Below are 24774 nucleotides of genomic sequence, written 5' to 3'. Positions count from 1 at the left end.
GAGTAAATGTCTACTGCTGTCCCTATCAAATGCAAGCAAATGCTTCTACTATTTCTTAAATTATTTACATCTATTAAAAACAACCACATTACCCTTCACAATTCACATTTTCTATGTTTCCTTTAAAATGGTTTGTGTAGGGTGCCTGGCTGGCTCAGTTGGTAGAGTATGCCACTCTTGATCTTGGGGTCATGAGTCTGAGCCCCACGTCGGGTGTAGAAATTATTCAGAAAATAAAAAATAAAGTGGCTTGTTGCACTAGCTCCTTGTTCCCCTAGAACAACTCTGAGCGCTCATGGTTCCAGGTGGCCACAAGTAGTAACATTTTGCCATTATGTACTATGAGCTGCTACCTTCCCATTCTGGAGTATAAAATGATTCTCTTTTGCTTCTTATTCTTATAACCAACACTATGTTCTCGACAAATCCTTCAATCCACTCTGGTTATGATTTCTGAGTCAAAGATGTTATGTGGCAAGCAACAGAAACGAATTTAAGCAATATTAAAGAATTTGTGGGGTGCCTGGGTGGCTCAGTCGGTTGAGTGTCGGAGGTCAGCTCAGGTCATGATCTCACAGCTCGTGAGTTCAAGCCCCGCGTCGGGCTCTGTGTTGACAGCTCAGAGCCTGGAGCCTGCTTCTGCTTCTGTATCTCCCTCTCTCTCTCTGCCCTTAACCCACTCACATTCTGTCTCTGTCTCTCTCAAAAATAAATAAAAATATTAAAAAAAAAAAAAGAATTGGGGCGCCTGGGTGGCTCAGTCGGTTAAGCGGCCGACTTCGGCTCAGGTCATGATCTCGCGGTCCGTGAGTTCGAGCCCCGCGTCAGGCTCTGTGCTGACAGCTCAGAACCTGGAGCCTGTTTCAGATTCTGTGTCTCCGTCTCTCTGACCCTCCCCCATTCATGCTCTGTCTCTCTCTGTCTCAAAAATAAATAAACGTTAAAAAAAAAAAAAGAATTTGCATGAGATTCTGGAGAGCAGCCAGCATCAAAATAAAAGATGAACAATGGGGTGCCTGGCTGGCTCAGTCAGTACAGCATGTGATCCTTGATCTGGCAGTCGAGAGTTCGAGCCCCATGTTGGGCGTAGAGTTTAAATAAAATAAATAAAGGATGAACAATGAATCCTTGGGGAGGATAGGAACCAGTGTGGTTTCAGGGAAGTCATGGACCTGCAAATGACTCATCGAAAACCACCTTTCCTCCCAGGGCGTGTCTGTTTCAGAGTTAAATTCTAGGAGACAGAATACATTGATTTAGGATTAATATAGCACAAGAAGAACAAGTGATTAAAGGAAGTGATAGTAGGCAGGGCAAAACAATATATTACATAACACAAGAATACCATACACTCGAATATGAGCCCATTTTTGGAAATGAAAAAATTAGGAAATGGAGGAATGGGAACATACCAGGATCCACTAAACAAACATATTCACTGTTATTAGTTTTCTAAGTAATATTTTCCTTGATAGATTAGGAAAAATACCATAGGTATTTGGAACGATTCAAATGCGTATCACTCACAAAAATTGCCAATAAACGTGCAAGCAGACACAAACAACTTTACATTTTGGTGGTATTCGTGCTTTCATGAAAACTTTTAAAGTTGAAAGTTTTTCCTCATAACAAACATAGACATGCGGGTTACACTGCAGAAATATATGCAACATAAAGCAAAGTGTTGCCTATAATTCTGACTAGCATCTGAGTATGGATATTCAAGGGAAGCTTCTATTTGCTAGTAATGTAGTGGGGCAGTTTGGTGCTGGGGTCTATAGGATCTTGAACCATTCTGATTATTACTCCTATCGTACTATTATAATAATGACTATAATATTTTGTTTTTTAGGTGTATCTTCTGGCTATTGCCTAGGATGCTATTAACCTCATTGAAATATGGAGCCCGCTTCATTGGTAACTACCTTTATCCCCTGACTACTGAAAACAGTCACTACAGCACTTTGAAAATTTGGATCCCTCTCTAACCATTGTACTTTTCAACGTCGTAATGGGGAAAATGTATTTAGTTCTCCTATTAAAGGATGAGTGGGTAGATGGATTTGATAAATCCAATCTAGCATTCCTATCTCCCTTTCTCTATTTGATAAAAAGGAATTATTGCAACTTCATTCCATTTAGTGTTGGTCACCACCGAGGCCAGGTTTCAGATAACTGAGTAAGCAAACTATTAAAATCACTCTCATCTGCCTGAGCAACTATCAGCAAATTTGGTTCTATCTGAAATTCTTCCTCATTCCCTAGCCTGACACTCTCACAATGCTTTCCATGGCTGTTCTTTTGGGTTCTGGCATGAACAGAAGTCTTTTGTTGTGTGAGCTTTCTCCTGTAGGGGGCCTTCTCCCATTTAGGGTTTCACTTTGCAACTGACTCCAGGTGCCTGCTGGGATGTGGCCTCACCGTAGACACAGAAGCAGATGAAAAGTGATGGAAATGAGGCATGAGGCAATTTGGCTACCTCTTACCTGGCAACCATTCGAGGCGAGGTCATTCATTATAAGATCTCTAGGCAGAGCGGGAACATCTTCATCAGACGCGTGGAGTGAGACATTCCACTTCTGCCTGCGAGGAATGCTCAGTGGAATGTGAAGTGGTCTACATCATTCAAATTCTCCTCTATTTCAATTCTTGGGATCTTCCACTCTATTCCACTTGGTGTCCTAATTTTGCATGAGGTCTGGTGATGCTGTCAAAAGCAACTTAACCTTGCAATTTTGCAACCCACAGGATGGAAATTTGAGTTTGATTTTCTGTGACATCAGTATTGAGGTGAGTAGCCTAAAAGGTCCTTCGCACAGTTCAAGGCAGCTCTTAATTCTCTATGATGAGCCAAGAACTTTGATCTTAAGTCTGTTATTAGCTTTCTTTAAAGTTCTTCAGCACACGAAGACACTTGTCACCCAGCCTTCCTTCAGCAGGCACTTCATTACAGTTGGCCTAGGTAATAATGGAAGCAACTCTTGACTCTGCGTGCCGTAGTCCATCCAAGAGACACTCTCACTAATCCCCAGGCCCTCAGAACCAACTACGCTCAATAACCATTTCCTTGAGGATCTGTGCCCTGTAACTGTTCCCCACAACAATTCCTGTATCAATCAGAGTTCTTTGTAACTATATAATCCATTCCAACTAGTTATCAGAAAAGGAATTTGGTAAGGGATTTTGGACTGATCTCCAAATTGAAGGAGTAGTTTAAACACGAGGAAGATACCTTTTTTTAATCAAAATATATATTTTTTTCAGGAATAGAATTTAGTGATTCATCACTTACATATAACACCCAGTGCTCATCCCAACCAGTGTCCTCCTTAATGCCTTAATGCCCGTCACCCCTGTAGCCATTCCCCCCCACCCAACACCCCACCAGCAACCCTCAGTTTGTTCTCTGTATTTAAGAGACTCTTATGGCTTGTCTCCCTCTGTTTTTATATTATTTTTGTTCCCCTTCCCTTATGTTCATCTGTTTTGTATCATAAATTCCACATGTGTGAAATCATATGATATTTGTTGTTCTCTGACTTATTTTGCTTAGCATAATACACTCTAGTTCCATCCATGTTTTGCAAATAGCAACACTTCATTCTTTTTCATTGCCAAGTAATATTCCATTATATATAATATATATTATTATTATATATTATATTGTTAATATATAATATATAATACACAAACACACACACACCACATCTTCTTTATCCATTCATCAGTTGATGGACATTTGGGTTCTTTCCATACTTTGGCTATTGTCAATGGTGCTGCTATAAACATTGGGGTGCACGTCCCCTTAAAATCAGCATTTTTGTATCCTTTGGATAAATACTTAGTAGTGCAATTGCTGGGCCATAGGGTAGTTCTATTTTTAATTTTTTGAGGAACCTGCATACTGTTTTCAAGAGTGGCTGTACCATTCCCAAGAGGAATATACTTTTAACTCAAGCACAACCCTTGAAGTCTATTCATATGATTTCGTACTTAGAGGTTATCCTGAAAATGCAACTGTTAGTTCCTCCCCACTTCCTCAAACACTGGAAAACATGTCTAAGAAATAAACTCTGATCTGGGGCGCCTGGGTGGCTCAGTCGGTTAAGTGTCCGACTTTGGCTCAGGTCATGTTCTCACGGTTAGTGAGCTCAGGCCCCACATCAGGCTCTGTGCTGACAGCTCGGAGCCTGGAGCCTGCTTCAGAGTCTGTGTCTCTTCTCTCTGCCCCTTTCCTACTGGTGCTCTCTCTCTCTCTCTCTCTCAAAAAGTAAATACACACTAAAAAAAAAATTAAATAAGTAAATAAACTCTGATATTCACTGATAATTTCCTGAAAGGGTAGCATACTCCCACCTGACTTAGATTACATTCACATTTGTATATATATGTATACACACACACACACACACACACACACACACACACACTTAGACACACACACACACACGTATGCCTATATGTGTATATACACACATATTTGAGTATAGTTGACTTACAATGTTACGTTAGTTTCAAGTGTACAACATAGTGATTCAACAAGTTTATACATTATGTTGTGCTCACCATAAGTGTAGCTACCATCTGTCACCATACAAGACTATTACAATATCACTGACTATATTCCTTATGCCGTGCCTTTTATTCCCATGATTTATTCATTCCATAAGTGGAAGTCTGTATCACCCACTCCCCTTCACCCATTTTGGTTACCTTAACATTAAAACATTTTTTTCAGGGCGCTTGGGTGGTTAAGCATCCAACTCTTGATTTTGGCTCAGGTCATGATCTCAGCTCAAGTCATAATCCCAAGGTTGTGGGATCGAGATCAGGACTCTATGCTAAGAACAGAGCCTGCTCGGGATAGTCTCTCTCTCTCCCCCTCTCCCCTGCTCTCTCTCTCTCTAAAATAAAAAAAAAAAATTGCCTATGATAGCCATCAGTGAGATTCTTAATTTTCTGTGTCTATTAGTTATCTACATGCAGATACATTTTTTTGGAGACTTCTGTGCTATCCAGAGTTTGTGATTTCTATTCTTAGGCATTCAGAGAGGTTCAGTTTTTCAGGAAATTCTTATTTTGAATTTAATCTTTGTGCTGCCTGATGGAATTGGAAGACAAATATTCCAAGGGATATTTTGGGCCACTGTTCCCTGAGTTCAAGATCCTCTTAGTTCATTTCTATCCTAGTTTATGGTCCATACCATCACCATACAAACAACAAATGTAACAATTATTATTACACCATAGGTTGACACAATAGCATGGGTAAAGAAGAGGAAAGAAAGAAATGTTATGTAAGATACATCAGCAAGGAAACGGAGGTAGAGCTTACGTTCTTGTTTCTATAGCTGGTCTTGAGGCTATAACTTGCATTATCCTCCCCTACGATGTATTCCACATTTTGCATATCTTTGGCTAACACTGTGGCTGGTTGAAGTTTTTTGCTTAATGGGGCAACCTACATCTTTCTTTCTGTGGGGCGTAAATCCTTAAATCCTTAGCGGTGCTACTTGTAAAGGACTACAATAATCTGCTGATAATTTTGATCACTGCACACAGTATACAACAAAGGACCCTGGGGATCACTGTTCTAGCTGGACTTCTCCCAGCATCTACTGTGAAGCAGCAATCCTATTTCCTTCTGATGGTCAAGGGTGATTAGTAGATTTGCTCCTACCCAGTACCTCCTACCCTCTACCTGTTTAGTGCTAGATTGCTCAATCTCTGTGCTATTGACATTTTGGATAATTCTTTGAAGAGCCCCAAAGGGACAGGTGAGAGTCTCTGTCCAGTTTTCCCCAGTGAATGCTCTTTTCTTGTTACTATCACTTTTTTATTAAGTTTATTTATTTCGAGAGAGAGAGAGAGAGCATGAACCAGCAGGGGAGGGGCAGAGAGAGAGGAAAAGAGAGAGAAAACCTCCAGCAGCCTCTGCACCAGCAGCACAGAGTCTGACTTGGGGCTTGAACTCACAAACTGGGAGTCAGTTTTGGCTCAAGTCATAATCGACTCAGCCACCCAGGTGCCCCAACATTACTATCAATTCTTGACTAGTAAAACCTATGCTTGGAATATTGAACATCCTCCAAATAGCAGCCACATCAGAAATGTTGAAAGGCAATTTAAAACTAGAGTGTGAAGGGGTAATTTATGCAAGGAGGGAATGCGGGGCAGAACAAAGGAATAAAAGTTCACTCCATCCATTTTGGAGTAAGCAATAAACTTGTGATAGCAACTTTGAATTATACAGAGAGAAGAGGAAAAAAAATCCCCATATCTAGACATTCAAAGACAAACACTGTTAATATTTTTCCAAATGATATTTTCTCCCTTGTTATAAATATAATGCACACTTAAAAACAATTTGGGAAATGAAAATAAAACTTCCCATAATTGCATCATTTAGAAAAAAACACTTTTAACACTGAGACATATTTGCTTTCATCTTTACAACAAAATTTAAAACCTGTATTTTCTTTCATAAAAGTAATACATGGGGGTGCCTGGGTGGCTCAGTCGGTTGAGCTTCCGACTCTTGATTTCAGCTCAGATTACGATACCGGGAATCACATATACATGTGTCCTAAATTACATTTTTAAAAATTTATGAAATAAAATCTCACTCTAAATACTGGTTTGCAACTTGCCTTTTTCTTCTGATGATGTATCTTGGGTATCTTTTAACATAAATGCATTAATCTATCTTATTCTTTTAAAAGTCAACATAGTATTTCATTCTATGAGTACATCCAAATTTAACTAAATATGGCAGACATTACAATAATTTAAGTAATTTCCAGTTAAAACATTTTTTTAATGTTTATTTATTTTTGAGAGAGAGAGGCAGACAGAGCATGAGTGGGGGAGGAGCATAGAGAGGGAGACACAGAATCTGAAAAAGGCTCCAGGCTCTGAGCTGTCAGCACAGAGCCTGACGCGGGGCTCGAACTCATGAACCGTGAGATCATGACCTGAGCTGAAGTTGGACGCTTAACCAACTGACCCACCCAGGCGCCCCAGTAATTTCCAATTTTTAAGTTTTAAAAAAAAATTTTTTTTTAACGTTTATTTATTTTTGAGACAGAGACAGAGCATGAACGGGGGAGGGTCAGACAGAGAGGGAGACACAGAATCTGAAACAGGCTCCAGGCTCTGAGCAGTCAGCACAGAGCCCGATGCGGGGCTCGAACTCACAGACCGCGAGATCGTTACTTGAGCCGAAGTCAGACACTTAACCGACTGAGCCACCCAGGCGCCCCAATTTTTAAGTTTTATAACAATGATCACAGGCATATAGTGTGTGCATATACATACATTTGCACAAATCTGGTATATAAACCATTCATTCATTCATTCAACAAGTATGCATTTAATGTGCATTATGTGTCTGATGCTATTTAAACAATGCGGATGTTGCAAAGCACAAAACAGATATAAATCCCTATCCACATGGATGTTACATTTTTAGTGAAAGAGATGAGACAATAAATAAAATAACTAATAAAATGTATTATATATTTGTATATATATACATATAAATGTATGCATACATACATACATATAAATGTATATAGAAGGGATAGAGGAAGGGATATAGGGACATAAAGGGGACATTTCACATGGATTACTAGGAATCTATGTCTGTAGATAGATTCTATTGCTGCCATAACAAATGATCACAAACTCGTGGCTTCAAGCAACACAAATTTATTATCTCATAGTTCTAGAGGTCAGAAGTCAGAAATGGGTCAAAATTTTATTGGGTTAAAATCTAGAGTTGGTAATGCTGTATTCTTTCCTACAGCTCTAGGGAAGAATCTGCTTCCTTGTGATTTCCCACTTCTTGAAGCTTTTTGCATCCCTTGGCTCATGGCCTCCAGCCAGTAACCTCATCATTGTACTTCTTTCATGGTCTTATCTCCTTTTCTGACTCTTCTGCTTCCCCCATTTACTTATAAATATGCTTGTGATTACACTGGGCCCACTCAGATAATCCAGGATAACTTTCCTATCTCAAGATCCTTCATTTAATTACATTTGCAGTCACTTTTGCCATTAAGGTAACATATTTACAAGTTTTGGTGGTTAGGATCTGGACATCTTTGGAAGGCCATTATTTGGTCTACCACAGAAGGCATCCTCTATTTTCAGTGAGGATATGTAGGAGGAAAAGAACAAGTCTTGGAGAAATCCGTGGAAAGAGCAATCCATGCCAAAAGAACAGTAGGTGCTAAGCTTTGAGGCAGGACTATGCCTACCCTGTTTGAAACAGAAGGCCAAAGAGGATGGAGTAGAGTTAGCAAACAATGGATGAGAACAAGGTAATCAGGTGGTGGTTGGTGCCAATTATGTAGGGTCTTGTAATAACTTTGACTTTTACTCTGAGGGACGTGAGTATCCTTGCAGTTTTAAGTAGAGGAGTAACACCATTTATGTATATTTTAACAGAATCACTAAGTGCTGTGTGGAAAAATGACCGAAAGTTGGCAAAATTGAAAACGGGACACCAGTGTGTATCAGTTATCTATTGCTGCGTAACAAATTACCCTAAAACTGAAAGACTTTAACATGACTTATTATTTTTCATGATTCTTGTGGGTTAGTTGGATGGTTCTTTTGCTCCATGGTGGTGATTGCTGGTGTTCTCATTCTGTTGCATTGAGAAGGGAGTTCAGCTGGGACTAGAATGTCCAAGATGGCTTCGCTCACATGTCTGGCACCTCAGCTGGTTTGGTTTTAAGGAAGGGGGGCTGCTCAGGCCTCTCTCATAGAATAGTCAGACATCTTACATGGCTTAAGGTTCCAAGGGAGCTAAATGGGAAGCTGTTGGGTCTCTTAAGGTCTAGGCTTAGGTACTGACCCAGTACCACTTCCCCCACATTGTATTAGTCAAAACAAATCAAAAGGCCAACTCAGTTTTAGGGGGTGAGAAAACTGACTCTACCTCTTGATGAGGAGGATTGACATGTACATTCAGTTAGGAGGGTACTACAGTATTTGAGGTAAGAGATAATGGTAGCTTGGGGAAGGGGATAATAGAATTGGTTCTACTATTGTATAATAAAATAGGAGATTGGTTGTACGCTGAATATATGTTGAAGGCAGAGCCAATAGGATTTGGAAAGGAATAGTGGCTTAGTCTGCTTGGGCTGCTGTAACGAAATACCATCAACTGGGCTGCTTAAACAATGGATAAACAAGTGTTTATTTTCTCACACTCGGAGGCTGGAAGTCTGAGATCAGGGTTCCAGGATGGTCAGGTTCTGGTGAGATCTCTCTTTCTGGCTTGCGGATGGCCACCTTCTTGCTGTGTCCTCAAATGACCTTTCCTTGGTGTGTGCTCACGGAGAGAGATCTCCCCCACCCCCTCTTGTTTTAAGGCCATCAGTCCTATCAGATTAGGACCCCACCCCATGACCTTATTTAACCTTAATTACCTCCTTTTAAAAGCCCTATCTCCAAAGATAGTCACATTGAGGGTTAGGGCTTCCACATAGCAATTTTGGGGAATGCAATTCAGTCCATAGCAAACATGATGTAGAATGTGAAAGAAAGAGGAGTCAAGGATGACTATAGTTTTTTAGTCTGGTCGATTGGAAAAAGAGATTCACATTAACTGAAATAGGGAATAATGCTGAAGAGCTGGGTTTTGGGGGATTGATATGTTCAGATATGTGAATAAGGTACTGGGATATGGGTTTGAGCTGGATATGAATTTTCTGCAGCAGGGACATAAAGTGGGGTTATTAGGTGATAGATGGCATTTAAAATCATCAGAATGAGAGCAATACGAAAACAAGTGTATCAGAGAGGAAGTCTTTTGAACAATTGATTGTTCGGTTTGGGGAGATGAGAAGGAACGACAAAGGACTGAGAACTGGCTAATTAAACTGGCTAACCAGATTTATCAATGTGGAAGTCATTAGTGATATTGGCAACAGCAATTTCTGAGCAGTGACAGCCTGATTACGGACAGACCCAGGAAGAATGGAATAGAGGTATTGTAGAGGTTTTACTGCAAAGAGGAGAGAAATGGCGGGTAAGTTGGAGACAGAAGTGGAGTCAGCACACTCTTTTAAGATGGATGATAGGGCAGCAAGTTTGTATGGTGATGGGAATGACGCAGTAGAGGACAGGAGAAAGAAGAATAATATAGGAGAGAAAGGGAAGAATTACTAGCACACAGAGAAGGAAAAATACTCCAGCTCTTTGCAAGGTATGGCCCCTTCTCAGTGAGGTACTTCCCAACTACCCTCTGTCAATTGCAACTCTCACCCTCACCGCTGGCAACCCTATCCTTCATCTTTTTCTTGCCTTCACTTTATTTTTCTTTATAGCAACGATCACTTTCTAATACTATATGCTTAATGTGTCCTCATCTGTCTCATCTCGTTAGAAAATAAACTTCATGTGCCTCGGAATCAGCAATCCTTAGAACAGTACCTGTGCATGGTTCTGTTCATGCAAAGATTTGTTGAAGGAGTTGAAAATGGTTGTGTCCTCTATGGCACAAATCACATTGCCAGGCACAAATTAGGCATGGAAATGTCGGTTGAACCTTATCAAATCTGTAAGGTTAAAGTACTTTGCATCTTCTTCACTGTAGATTTAAAAAAATTTTTTTTTTAATGTTTATTTATTTTTGAGAGAGACAGAGACAGAATGCGAGTGGGTTGGGGCAGAGAGAGAGGGAGACACAGAATCGGAAGCAGGCTCCAGGCTCTGAGCTGTCAGCACACAGCCCGACGCGGGGCTTGAACTCACGAGCTGTGAGATCATGACCTGAGCCGAAGTCAGACGCTCAACCGACTGAGCCACCCAGGCGCCCCAATTATAGATTTTTAAAAATAAATTGAAGCTGTACTTTTTAAGGCTCTTCCTCAGTAACACTGAAGTATGTCTATATATCTACCAGGATATAGTTACAGGATTTGAAATGAATGTTTCCTATCATTCTTTCAAAAAATAAATTTTCATAGCTTTATTGATATAATTCATTTATCTACAATTCCATTGATTTAAAGTGACAAATACAAGTTTTCAATATATCCATAGATATGTGCAACCATCGTCACAATTTTAGAACATCTTTATCACCTCAAAAAGAAACCCCATACACTTTAGCGATCCTTCTCCTATCCCCGTCTCCCAAGCCTCTCAACCCCAATCTGCTTTGTATAGATTTGCATATTTTAAACATTTCAAAGAAATGCAATCCTATACGACATGCTCTTCTTGGAGTGGGATTATTTCACTTAGCATGTTTTTAAGGTTCACTCATAGCATGGATAGTATTTCATTCTTTTTCGTTGCTAAGTATTACTCTATTACAAAGATGTTCCATATTTTGTTCATCTATCCATTTGTTGCTGGCCATTGGCTGGTTTCCACCTTTTCATTGCTGTGAATAGTGCTGCTATGAACATCCGTGTCCAAGGCATACATTTGGCAGTGGAATTATTAGGTCATGTGATAATTCTGTGCTTAACTTTTTGAGACTATCAGTCTTCTTACAACTGCTGCACCATTTTACATTCCTACCAGCAATGATGAGAGTTCCAATTTCTTTGTATCTCCACTAACACTTGTGTTTATTTATTTTTATTATAGCCATCCCGTGGTTGTGAAGTGGTATCTCATTGTGGTTTTGCCCATCCCTTTTTACTCCCTCCAATACCAGCTTCCCTCGCCAGTAAAGAACTAGAAGGAAAATCCTTTTCTCCTATCATGTCCTAGCATTGCTTGAAAAATAAATCTGTGAATTGGTATGTATACACTTCACAATACCCCTTCAGACCCTATAGGTATCTTTTAAATACTATGGTTATTGCTTTAAAACTGGTCCCTGAAGGTTCTGGCAATTTCCCATGATCCCCCCCCCCCCCCCCGCCTCCACTGGAATTTACGTAATAACTACATAACCAGGCAAAAGCTAAAATAGAAAATATCCTGAGAGCCTGTATTTTTCTGCTTAGTTGATTATGTGATTTTTTTTTTTTAATACCTCAAACCAATTTTGATAGCAGATGTTTTTCCTTACAAAGGTGACAAATGTGAGGATTTATAAACACTGGTGTGCTCCAAAGGCCTAGAGCTTTACGGAGTCAAATGTGGGCAAATGGAATGCAACGATAAGAGGGGGAAGGAAAACCGTTCCGAAAACCACACCAACATTTCTTGCTGAAAATGTTTTACCTTCTGCTTCCCAACTTGGGGTGGTAGTTCTCCTTTAAAAGCAAACAAAAATATGTTTTGCCAAATACCCAAACTATGTGCATGCATCTGAAGCAACAGAGCAAGGAGACAAGGTGGAGTTACCTTCTGCAGGTTACCCAAGGTTGAGAAGTATTTCCTCCCCAAAGGGCAGCTACAGATGGGACACCTGGAGCAATGCCTATGCAAATAGGTGCTGGCAAAGAGTCCCTGAAGTACTTTGAGAAGTCATCACGGGTTATGAAACTTTGTGTTCTAATCGTTATGGGAAGCAGTGAAAAGCAGTTTGAGTAACACAGCTGTCAACAGCTGAACAGGAGTGGTGGCTGGAGAAAGAGAATGAATATGGCTGATGTATGTTTTTTGGACAGTTGAGGTCTTCAGAGGGGCCAGTCCAGCAGAATTAGGAAAAAATACCCTTTCTCAGACTGTGGTATAATAAATACTGACTTTAAAAGTGTTTGTAAATTATGGGCTTCTCTGGATCTAGAGGGAGACATATTAAAATGATTATATTTCTATCAGAGGGGTTCCCCCCCCCGGGGTTCCCCCCCCCCCCCCCCCCCCCCGCCCCCATGGTCAAGTCATCTCTAATCAGGGAAGGAGGATACTGGTGGATGTTAGCAGGGGCAGACCTCCCACAAACTCAGAATTATTCGTCCCAAATCTACAAAGCAAGAGTCTTCAGAGCCTATTTAATCCACAAGGAATTTGGTTAATCAATTCACGTATTCAGAGAGCAGTAGGTATGCAGAAAGGTATGGATGGATGGTCGTTACTTTCTAGCTTCGGAGTTGGGAGAGGCCCTAAAGCTTACCCAGGGCAGAAAACCTTCCTATGACACACTCCGGCCTGCGGCTCGAAAACACGGCCATGTTCTAGCCAAATTGTTTCATTTACTGTTTCTTTGCTCCTAAATTAACAAGGAGGAAAGACCGTGTGTACAACACGTGCCCACAAGCGTCACCAAATATACTTGTGTTTTCCCCACTAGGCCTAGGCCATCCAATTTACCAAGTCTTACCCTGAGTTTTATCTAGAAGATGCTGGATTGCCACTCAGTTACCCATCTTGATGACACGAACCTCATTCCTCAAAAAAACACTTACAGAGACTTACAAGCGCTATGGGTTCTGGGTGGTGGTACCTCGTAGTAGTAAGTCTAGTAAGATATGGCAGTACCTGTCCCAAATAAAAAGCTCTCAACTTAGTGGTGCACACCTATTATTATTATTACCAACCTCTCTCTCTCTGTCTCTCCCTTTTTGGAGGGCGACGTTGGGAGAAGGGTATCAAAGCTAATATTTAATTGAGCACTTACTATGCGAAAAGATACTCTTCTAAGAGCCTTAGCATGAACTCACTTTGTCCTCAAATAACCCTAGGACGCAGGTACCATTCTATCCCTATTTTACAGATAAAGAAGCTGAGGAACAGAGGTTAATTACCCTCAGGGTCGCACAGTCACTCAGTGGCGGAGCCAGCAGGCCGTCTAGCTATAGAGACACAAGGAAAAAGGAGTAAAGCGAGACCGGGCGGAGAAGGGGGCAGAAACGGGGAGACAGGCGGGGAGCAAGGGGGAGGAGCGCAGAAGGCGGGTTTTGCCCTCGTCAGACAGAACGCTTACTGATTTCCATATCTCCATCATTTGACCTCCAGGTGTCACGCCCAGGAATGGAAAGTGCAAACTCCCAACTCCCCAAGGTTCGGCCTCGAGGCTGAAAAGACCTTCCCATTGGTGATCGAGGGCTCTCTCTTCCTCATAACCCGGTCGGGACAGCCGCAGGGCCAGCAGCTGCGGGCGAACTACAATCCCCACTACTCATCGCGCGGAAGGCTGGGTCCACACGGAGGAAACGCGGGGGTGTTCCAAGGCAGCCTGGAGGGGAAAAAAAAAAAATCACGTACATATTCCGCCTCTTTCCACTTTCACACACGCCTCGCTTCCGTCGTCTGTTTTATTAACAGACAATGCAGTGAAGTGTGTGAAGGCGTCCTGTCTTCAGGCACAGCAGAGGGCAGGCACAACAACAGAGCGCGGGCGCGAGGTCCCCGGGCCGTGCGCGGGGCGGAGCCAGGGGCGGGGGGAGGGGGGGGCCGTCGTGCAGGCCGGAAGTGTGCGAGGGCGGAGGGAGAGGCGTGAGTGGTTGCAGCCGCGCGCTTCCGGCCAGTGCGTAGACGTCGGCCGGCTGCAAAGGGCTCCTCGGCAGGTCTCCGGCCGGCACCTTGCGCACTCGTCTCGCTCCAAGGCCCTCAGTCTCCGCTCATCTCGCCGTAGGCCCTGACGACATGAGCAGCAAAGAAGGTGGCGTCCTCGGCGGCACTGGGCGTTATTTATTCAAAGGGGGAGGATCTCCATCCTTTTTGTCGGATTTTCCACCTCTCTTCACCCTTGAGGGATGCCCTCTCCCCTTGCAGGCTCGGGGAGGCGGCGGCCCCGGTGATTTCCCGGCCACATTGGTCCTGTTGACACCTCTCTTTTTCTTAAAGACCTGTTATTTTTAATCTTAGTTCGGTAATTGCTCCACCTTGTGCCAGATCAGGGAAGCCATTGGTGGAAGCCTGAGTGAGGTGAGCTGAAGGTTTGGGGAGAAAAAGCAAGGCTGGTTTTCTGCGAGTCCGCTGGGAAAGCCTCTAAGGCGAGAGCCCCGTGGACGCTGGTTTAAGAGGAAGGAAGGGGTTAGCTGACGTTACGTTGTAAGTCTTGTTGGTGGAAGAGCCCTGTCCAACTTTTTTCTCCTTCTCTACATAAGGATCAGGAGGGTTCAGGAAAAGGAAGCATGACAATTTCCCACATAACCAGAGAAGAGAAGGGAAGGATGTTAATTCATCTTCACCTGTGATGTTGGCCTTCAAATGTAAGTTCTCTGTAATGTAAGTTGACGAAGGGAAGAGAACTAAAGAGGTTGTAACAAGGATAATTTAGACATGTTGTGCACGCAAAAAAACCCCAAAAAACAAAAAACCAGCCCATCAGAATTTAAGATGTGGGTGTGTGAATCTTTTACTTTTCCTGGAGGTTGGCTGTGGTGCTAGGTCTGCCATTAAAGTCGAGATTACTGAAGTCTTGACTTTTTTTTTTTTTCATTACAGGTCTACAGGTAAACAGTTAACATCAGACATGCCATATAACTAAAAATTATTGTGTACTTGATATATAAATAAACGTCAGATGTGTATATAATATGTATATGTATGTGTGTGTATGTGTATATGTGTATATGTATGTATATATATATACATATATATACATATATATATATATATATATGTAGTTAATAACTTTTAAGCATGTGATGGTTTTGTTTTCTCAGCCAGACTTTTGAAGACAGGGACCACACTTTTGTTTTGACTCTTAACATTTTGTGCAGAGTGGGAACTCTGTTAGTAAATCATATATATACACGTGTTATGTATATACTATTCGTATATATAATGTTTATGTGTATGTATGTACTTTTTCACAGTTGTCCTTTTAACTGGGTCAAGTTGCTCTTTATTTCAAAACAAACCCTAAAGCAAAATTCTCCTTCCCTGTATCCTCCAGCCACCCTCCTATACCTTACAGTTTTTGTGGTTCAGGAACCTGAGAGGGCTTGAGCTGTCCATTCCAACTTGCAGTCATCTGAAGGCTAGATTGGGGCTGCAGGATCCACAGCAATTGGGAAGTTAGGCCTTCTGCCAACAGCCAGCTCTCACTTCCTCACATGGTCTCCTCCATGGGACTACTTGAGGGTCCTGATGTTACGGCATCTAGCTTCCCCCAGTCAGAGCAAGGAGGAAGCCATAGTGTCCTTATGCCCTGATCTCAGACATGATACATAGTCACTTTTGCTACCCTCTCTTAGAAATGAAGCAGCTTAAAAACTTCATATTTAAGGGGAAGGGAATTAGTTTCCACCTACTGAAGGTGGAATAATTTGTGGGCATATTTTATTTTATTCATTCATTCGTTCTCAAGTTAGTTAATGTACAGTATAGTCTTAGGTTTAGGAGTAGAACCCAATAATTCATCTCTTATATATGACACCCAGTGCTCATCCCAAAAAGTGCCCTTCGTTATTAATGCCCATCACCCATTTAACCCACTGTCCTCCCATCAACCCTCAGTTTGTTCTCTGTATTTAAGAGTCTCTTACGGTTTGCCTTCCTTTCTCTTTTTATCTTATTTTTCCTTTCCTTCCCCTATGTTCATCTGTTAAGTTTCTCAAATTCTGCATATGAGTGAAATCATATGATATGTCTTTCTGTGACTAATTTCACTTATCATAATGCCCTCCAATTCCATCCACATTGTTGCACATGGCACGATTTCATTACTTTTCATCGCTGAGTAGTATTCCATTGAGAGAGAGAGAGAGAGAGAGAGAGAGAGAGAGTGTGTGTGTATGTATGTGTATGTATACATACACCACATCTTTTTTATTATTATTATTATTTTTTTTTATTCTCAAAAAATACACTGTCTTGGCTTCAGGAGTAGAACCCAGTGATTGATCACTTATATATAACACCCAATGCTCATCCCAACAAGTGCCCTCCTTAATGTGCAGGCATGTTTTAAGACCACCACAGCACTTACAGTGATCTTCAGAGGTATAAGACCACTTGTGATTGATTAGAGAGTGTATTGATAGGACTGTATACACAGTGGAAAACCTGCAATGGGCCACCTATTCCCCAGCCTGATACTCTGTGGCACATCTGACACAGAGCTGCTTGTTTCCAAGCACATGTTGCTTTTGTATGTTTCTGTGCCTTTTCACATGTAATTCTTTAAGCTCGGGGTTGCTTCTCATTTGGTACCCTCGTTGTCCATCTGGTGAACTGTGGTTTTTCCTCAAGACCCTGCTCAAGTAGCTTCTTCCTTTGAAGCCTTTGTGATTTTTCTCTCAAGCAAATTTATTGACTGATACTACATTTATTAATTATCCATTCATTCATTCAGTCATGAAATACTGATCATCTGTCATGTTCTAGTATGTGTTAGGAGTGAACAAGAAGAATGTGGCCTCTGCTTTCCCAAACCTTTACATAGATTTATTGTGTATTTTATTTACTTATTTACAGTTTTGTCTTATACTGGACTAAGCTCGAGGATAGGGTTTGTCTTATATAACTTTGTATTCATGGTATTTAATTCACAGTAGTCATTAATGTTCATAATAAGTAAAAACTTTTGATTGTCTTGAAATAGTAGACAAAATCCAAACTTAATTATTATCTCAATAATAAAAGGGCAGATGTCTTTGGTTCTTGTCAGCCTGTTATTTGGTTAATAGTTTATTCAAGTTTTGGGTTTTTTTAATTCATGCAAAATACATCTGGGTGCTCCCTATAGGGCAGGCAGTTTGCTGGGTCTTTGGGGTAACAATGCTTCTGAAATAAAGCGGTTATTAATTAAGAGTTAAGTGGTTTATGGGTATTTTAGTGACTAGGGCTTGGAAATTCAGAAAGTTGATGTCATTAAAAGTTATAAACTTTAATTTTTTAATGAAATCAATTTTTTTGAGGGGGAGGTAATATTGCATATGATTAAAACAAGGTGATTAAAAATGTTATGTAACTTAGGTAGTTGGAAGGAATTTTTTAAAGTCCTGTGTGATAGTTCTGTGATAACAATCTCATGTTTACTAGATGGGGTATTTTTTTACAGTATATACATCTTTTTTTTTTTTTTTAATTTTTTTTTTCAACGTTTATTTATTTTTGTGACAGAGAGAGACAGAGCATGAACGGGGGAGGGGCAGAGAGAGAGGGAGACACAGAATTGGAAACAGGCTCCAGGCTCCGAGCCGTCAGCCCAGAGCCTGACGCGGGTCTCAAACTCACGGACCGCGAGATCGTGACCTGGCTGAAGTCGGACGCTTAACCGACTGCACCACCCAGACGCCCCTACAGTATATACATCTTATTGTGAGGCTGTGAGTGGCAAAACCCAGTTAAAGCATACCTGTGTTCAAAGAACACAGTCTGTAATTTCCAAATACTTTAAAAGTAAATGAGATGATTTGCTCTTTATTTTTATATTTTATATCTTATATATAGAGTAAATAATAGTTAAATAAGAGTAAATAAATAGTTTAAGAGTAAATAGATAAGAGTTAAATAGAGTAAATAATAGTTGCTCTGTTGTGCCTAATAACAATAATAGTTGCTCTATTGTGCCTATCAACAATGTTTGATAGGCTCAAAGTATAGAATATGCATGCTTATGGTTGTAATAATGTGTTTTTAGCATTTCAGCAGGAACTTGATGCAAGACATGACAAATACGAGAGACTTGTGAAACTTAGTCGGGATATAACTGTGGAAAGTAAAAGGACAATTTTTCTCCTCCATAGAATTACAAGGTGAGTAAATATCTCTAAAATTTGTTCCAGTGGCATACACTTTGATATGTGTTATATACGTACTTTGTAATGCTTTATACTTCAGTGGACAGTACCTAGCTGTTAGAAGATTCTGTGATTTATTCTATGAATACTGGGATTGGAGGATGTTAGCAGCAAGAAGATTTTAAGAATAAATATTTTAATCAGAATAGGGAGGAAAGTTTTTTTTTTAAGTATTAGTTTTGAGAGTCAGTGAGTGTGAGTGGGGGAGGAGCAGAGAGAGAGTCTTTTTTTTTTTTTTTGGTTTTCTGATTTTTAAGGAAATAGGTATTTCTTTTTTCTTTTTGTTAAATTTACATCCAAGTTAGTTAGCATATAGTGCAACAATATGCTAAAAGAATTTCAGGGGTAGATTCCTTAATGCCCCTTACCTGTTTAGCCCATCCCCCCCCCACAACCTCTCCAGTAACCCTTTGTTTGTTCTCCATATTTAAGATTCTCTTATGTTTTGTCCCCCTCCCTGTTTTTATATTATTTTTGCTTGAGAGAGAATCCTAAGTAGGCTCTACACTGTCAGTACAGAGCCCAATGTGGGGCTCAAACCCACAAACCATGAGATCATGACCTGACCCAAAGTTGGACACTTAACTGACTAAGCCACCCAGGCTCCCCAAAAGGGAAAGTTCTTATTTTCAGAGCAACTAGGAATTTTGTGTTGTTAAGAGCACTCAGTGATACAGGTATTGTTTGTGAAAATATTAAATTTCTAGTGATTTACCAGAGCTTATTACGTTAAAGCTTTACTTAGGTGATATATGCAAAATTTCAATATTAGATAAATGTGGAAATCTGCTTTATTTATGTTCCCATTCGTTTTCCAACTCATTGCAATCTGCTTTTCTGCCTCACAGCTATTGAGATTGCCCTTGTTACCCTCATATTGCTAAATCTAGTACATACTCTTAGTTTACATTTTTGCAGCATATGATACTACTGACTAATTTTTTGAAAGTTCCTTTTCCTACAGCTCTGAGACATCTTTTCTTTGAAATTCCTTTCTGTAGGATTTTGTTATTTTATTTTTCTACGTAGGCTCTGTATATATCCTAGATTTCTTGGTTGTATGTATGTAAAAGAAAACAGCTTAAACTAGCCTAAGCAGAGGAGGAAAATAAATTTTAAAGATTCGGGAATTTCTTATGAACGCAGCTGAGTATCTTCGTCTTTCATCTTTGCTTCTTTGTTTGCATCCTTTTTCATTTAATCAGCTTTCTTCGCTTCTCTGTTTTACGTGAGGTTAGAAAGTGCCCACCCTGGGGCACCTGGGTGGCTTAGTCAGTGTAGCATCCATGCTTTCAGGCCCCGTGTCGGGCTCTGTGCTGACATCAGGCTCTATGCTGACAGCTCAGAGCCTGGAGCCTGCTTTGGATTCTGTGTCTCCCTGTCTCTCTCCCTCTCCCAGCTTGTGCTCTTTATCTCAAAAATAAAATAAGACATTAAAAAAAATAAAAAAAATAAAAAAAAAAGAAAGTGCCTTTCCCACCAACGCCCAGGGAGAGATTGTTACAAATTACAAATGCCGCTAGAAGGATTTGCACTATGTATCTTATAAAGCATTTAGGGAAATCCAAATATAATTTACCATTTTTTATTATTAAAAATATTACTGAAGTGTTCTATTCACTCATTTGCAACTTTTAAGATAACTCTCTAATAGTTTAGTTTTTATTCTATTAAGTGGAAGTGAATTTGCCATACATAGATTTCTTGGAATTAGGCACTGTTAACCTTTTCTTCATCTTAACCTGACTAAAATTTTTGCTTGTTTTTTGTAATGAGTTCTCAGTTTATATTATGAAAGGAAATTAAACTGTTTTTGAACTTGAGCTTATGGAAAGAAGCAACACTGTTTTGATTAATTATGAACAGTTTTTCAATACATACTGCAATTTAAAAACAATTGACATCAATATTCATCGGTTTAAAGAAATAACAGAACTGTGGCAGAGCATCTTAATATTTTAGAAAAAGCCATGTTATTTTGTAAAGTCATCTTGTAAGGATTTCTCTACCAAAAATAATAAATTCTTATTATAGTAAACTTAGAAAATAGTAATCCTCAGAATAAATTGTAGAAAAATAAAGATACTGAGTGAAAGAAGTCAGTCATAATACCAAAGATAGCTACTGTCAGTGAGCAGATTTCATATTTTATGCACTTTTTTTTAAAGTTCTGTGCCTAATGTGGGGCTTGAACTCATGACCCTGAGATCAGGAGTCCTATGCTCTACTGACTGAGCCAGCCAGACACCCCTGATTTTACTTTCTTCTTTATTTTACATATTTTGGTTTGATTTGATTTTTTAATTTTTTTTCTTTTTTTAAATTTAAATTTTAGTTAACAAACAATGGAATATTGGTTTCAGGAGTAGAATTCAATGATTTATCACTTACATAAGCAGCCAGTGCTCATCACAAGTGCCCTCCTTAGTACCCACCACCTATTTAGTCCCATCTCCCACCCACCTCCTTCCATCAACCCATAGTTTGTTCTCTATCATTAAGTCTCTTGTTTATTTCCCTCTCTTCTCTCCCCCTCCCCCCACTTCCCACATGTTCATCTGTTTTGTTTCTTAAATTGATTTTACATATGTTTTTTTTTAATGTTTATTTAATTTTGAGAGAGAGATGGAGCATGAGCAGGGGAGGGGCACAGAGAGGGGGAGACACCGAATCCAAAGCAGGCTCTAGGCTCTGAGCTGTCAGCACAGAGCCCAACATGGGGCTCGAATCCAGGAACCATGAGATCATGACCTGAGCTGAAGTCAGACACTTAACTATGAGGCCACTGAGGCGCCCCTGATTTTATGTATTTTTAATAAATATAATAAATAAAATAAAATTATGGTTTTGAGTTAGAAGCATCCAGATACAATATTAATTCAGTCCTATGTTTGTTGATGCTTATTATTTTTATAAATTTTTTAAATGTTTATTTATTTTTGAGAGAGAGAGGGAGAGAGGGAGGGAGAAGCAGAGAGAGGGAGACCCAGAATCCGAAGCAGGCTCTGGACTCCGAGCTGTCGGCACAGAGCCCGACGCAGGCCTGGAACTCACAAGCTGTAAGATCATGACCTGAGCCGAAGTCGGATGCTTAACCGACTGCGCCATCCAGGTGCCCCTGTTTATTGATATTTAGATGATTTCAGTTTTTCACTAACAAAGCATCTGGCTGGTATATTGATTATAGTGCTCCTGATATGGAAGAGATTTTGACAGAATCAGAAGTGAAATTGGATGGTGTTAGACAAAAGATCTTGCAAGTAGCCCAGGAGCTCTCAGGAGAAGACATGCATCAATTTCATAGAGCCATTACCACAGGTAAGTCCAGGTTCACGTCAATGGTAACTTTTTTTTTTTTTTTTTTAAACCAGTGTGTTACATGATTTCTGTGTGGGTTGCGTTAATTTTAATTGACACTTGGCGAAATAATATTAGCTTTTAAAAATTGGGACTTCTGCATAATAATGTAAAGGTAATCCAAAAACATTAAATTGGCTTTATTTTTCTGAGTAGAATAGTCATCGATAGCTCTTAATAAAGTCATTGAAAAAAGACCTAACAGAGTGAACTTTAGCCTTGAGGGCATAGGGTGTATTCAGACAAGGCACGTCGCATTTCCCACTATGGGGATATCTTACTGGTGGCTCTAAGTTTCAGTTTCAGGGAATGTATCACCTAGCCAGATGGACTCAAACATCTCGCAGGGCGACTCCATAGTGGAATTTTAAGATAGTACTGGGTTTTATATAAACACGAATCACTTCAAATATATACAGATGAATCGCATAAATAGTGAAGTGCTTGGTTCTTTTCTCTTCAACCTTTTTTTTAATGTGAGTTCACTGACAGGAGAGGTACTGTATAATTAAGAAAGACAAATTCAAAGGTGGATTTATAGAAGTATGTGAAATTATATGTTCTTTCTATCAAATAGCAGATTCCACTGAACTCCAGGCATTTCATCATGAGAAATGAGTTTATGTGGTATCTGCTCAGTGTATGTCCAATTTTAGGGTGAACATTTATGATTTCACTTGTTTTCAGAAATGTCAATCTGTAGTATGTTCAGATGTCTTTTGTTGTTGTTGCCCAATGATTACATGTACAGTTGACCCTTGAACAATGCTGGGATTAGGGGCGCTGACCCCTTGCACTGCCAGAAATCTACATAAAACTTTTGACACTCCCCAAACTTAACTACCAATAGCCAACCATTGACTGGAAGCTGTACCAATAATGTAAACGGTTTATTAACATGCATTTTGTATATTATGTGTATTTATTGTGTTCTTACAATAAAGTAGGAGAAAAGAAAATGTTATTAAGAAAAACACAAGGAAAATACATTTATAGTTCTGTACTAATTTATTGAGAAATCCACGTATGTATGGACTATTGCAGTTGAAACCCATGTTGTTCAAGGGTCACCTGTTTGTGTGTGTGTGTGTGTGTGTGTGTGTATTTTCTATTGAGGTATAACTGACATATAACATTATATTAGTTTTAGGTGTACATTGTATATATTATGAAATGACCACCAAAATAAGTTTAGTTAACATCCATCACTGTACATACAGAATTATTTTTCCTTATGATGAACTTTCAGGATCTATTAGCACATTTTAAGTAGGCAATACAATATTATTAGCTATAGTTGCCATGCTGTGTGTGCATTGCATCCCTAAGACTTTAGACGTTTGTACCTTTTGAGTCCCTTCACCCATTTTGCCCATCTCCCGCCTCTGGCAACCACTTGAAATGTCTTTTGATATTAGTGAAAGAAAGTACCTGCTCACCTCAGTTAAAGCTGGGGTGTATTACTAGAAACTGAAGTGATAACTCAAACAGTTAATGAAGAGTCATTATAGTATATTTCTGTCATTGTTATTTGCTACCAGGGATTTGTTTTTTTTTTTTTTTAATTTTTTTTTTTTAACGTTTATTTATTTTTGAGACAGAGAGAGACACAGCACGAATGGGGGAGGGGCAGAGAGAGAGGGAAACACAGAATCGGAAGCAGGCTCCAGGCTCTGAGCTGTAAGCACAGAGCCCAGTGCGGGGCTCAAACTCACGGACCGCGAGATCGTGACCTGAGCCGAAGTCGGACGCTTAACCGACTGAGCCACCCAGGCGCCCCAGGGATTTGTTTTTTTAAGTAATAGTGCATATAATGGAAAAGGTTTAATGAACTCAGTCTGTACTGTCATGTGGCACGACCTTGACCATGACAGATTCGGCAGGGCTGGGAGAGAAGATCTGAGTATCTTATCCGTGAGATGGGTGAAGCAAAAGCTGAGACAATCCTCATGAAGAAAACGTGATAATATCTTCATGATCTTGTAGCAGAAATGTTTTAAAAATGACACAATCATTGCAGTGCCTAGGTGGCTCAGTCACTGGTTAAGCATCCTACTCTTGGTTTTGGCTCAGGTTATGATCTCACAGTTCGGGAGTTTGAGCCCTGTACTGGGCTCTGTGCTGCCTGCTTGGGGTTCTCTCTCTCTCTTTCTGCCCCTCCCTCACTTGCCCATGGGTGCACGCGTGTGCTCTCTCTCTTTCTCAAAATAAATAAATAAACTTAAAAAAAAATTGGGGCACCATGGTGGCTTAGCCCATTGAGTATCTGGTCTTGGTCTTGGCTCAGGTCATGGTCTCACAGTTTGCGGATCGAGCCGTGTCGAGCCCGTGTCAAGCCCTGTGTCGGGCTCTACACTGACCGTGCAGAGCCTCCTTGGGATTCTCTCCCTCCTTCTCTGTCTCTGCCCCTCCCATGCTCATGCTCTCTCTCTCTCTCTCTCAAAATAAATTTTAAAAAATGACACAAGCATTAACTGCCGAAGGAAAAATGGATCAATTGAATTTCATCAAAATTAAGGCATCATTTATCAGACCTCCTTTTCTTAAGTTGAAAAGGCAAGCTGAAGTCTGAGAGAAGACGTTTACATTCATGTGTTGGGTAAAAGACACATACAGAATTCCTACAAATCAACGAAAAGACAAGCAATTTTACAAATGGACAGGGGCTCCTGGCTGGCTAGTTGGTGGAGCTTGTGATTCTTAATCTCTGGGTCATGAGTTCGAGTCCCATGTTAGTTGTAGAGATTCCATTTTAAAAAGATGGACAAAAAACTTGAACAGGGGCCTCATAAAAGTGAATATT

The 24774-nt window shown here is 40.2% G+C and overlaps 1 protein-coding gene across 2 annotated transcripts in view; it reads left to right on the top strand.

Annotated features, from left to right (window-relative positions):
• Positions 1-14376: 14376 nt before the first annotated feature.
• Positions 14377-24774, top strand: part of TSNAX (translin associated factor X) — a 32281-nt gene continuing 21883 nt past the window's right edge. Inside the window, exons 1-4 of one of the 2 annotated variants that reach the window (XM_047088686.1) lie at positions 14377-14521; positions 14970-15074; positions 18455-18569; positions 21802-21932. In XM_047088686.1, coding sequence (XP_046944642.1) covers positions 14506-14521; positions 14970-15074; positions 18455-18569; positions 21802-21932 — 367 coding nt within the window. In that variant the 5' untranslated portion in view covers positions 14377-14505. Of the gene's footprint in view, positions 14522-14607; positions 14788-14969; positions 15075-18454; positions 18570-21801; positions 21933-24774 lie in introns of those variants that run through there. The other variant, XM_047088687.1, reaches the window with a different exon arrangement.

Source organism: Lynx rufus, unplaced genomic scaffold (assembly GCF_022079265.1).
Source record: "Lynx rufus isolate CCGP_SWC_20201006 ecotype Redwood Valley unplaced genomic scaffold, mLynRuf1.p SCAF_25, whole genome shotgun sequence".
Classification (NCBI taxonomy): domain Eukaryota; kingdom Metazoa; phylum Chordata; class Mammalia; order Carnivora; family Felidae; genus Lynx; species Lynx rufus.
This window is presented reverse-complemented; position numbering and strand designations above follow the sequence as displayed.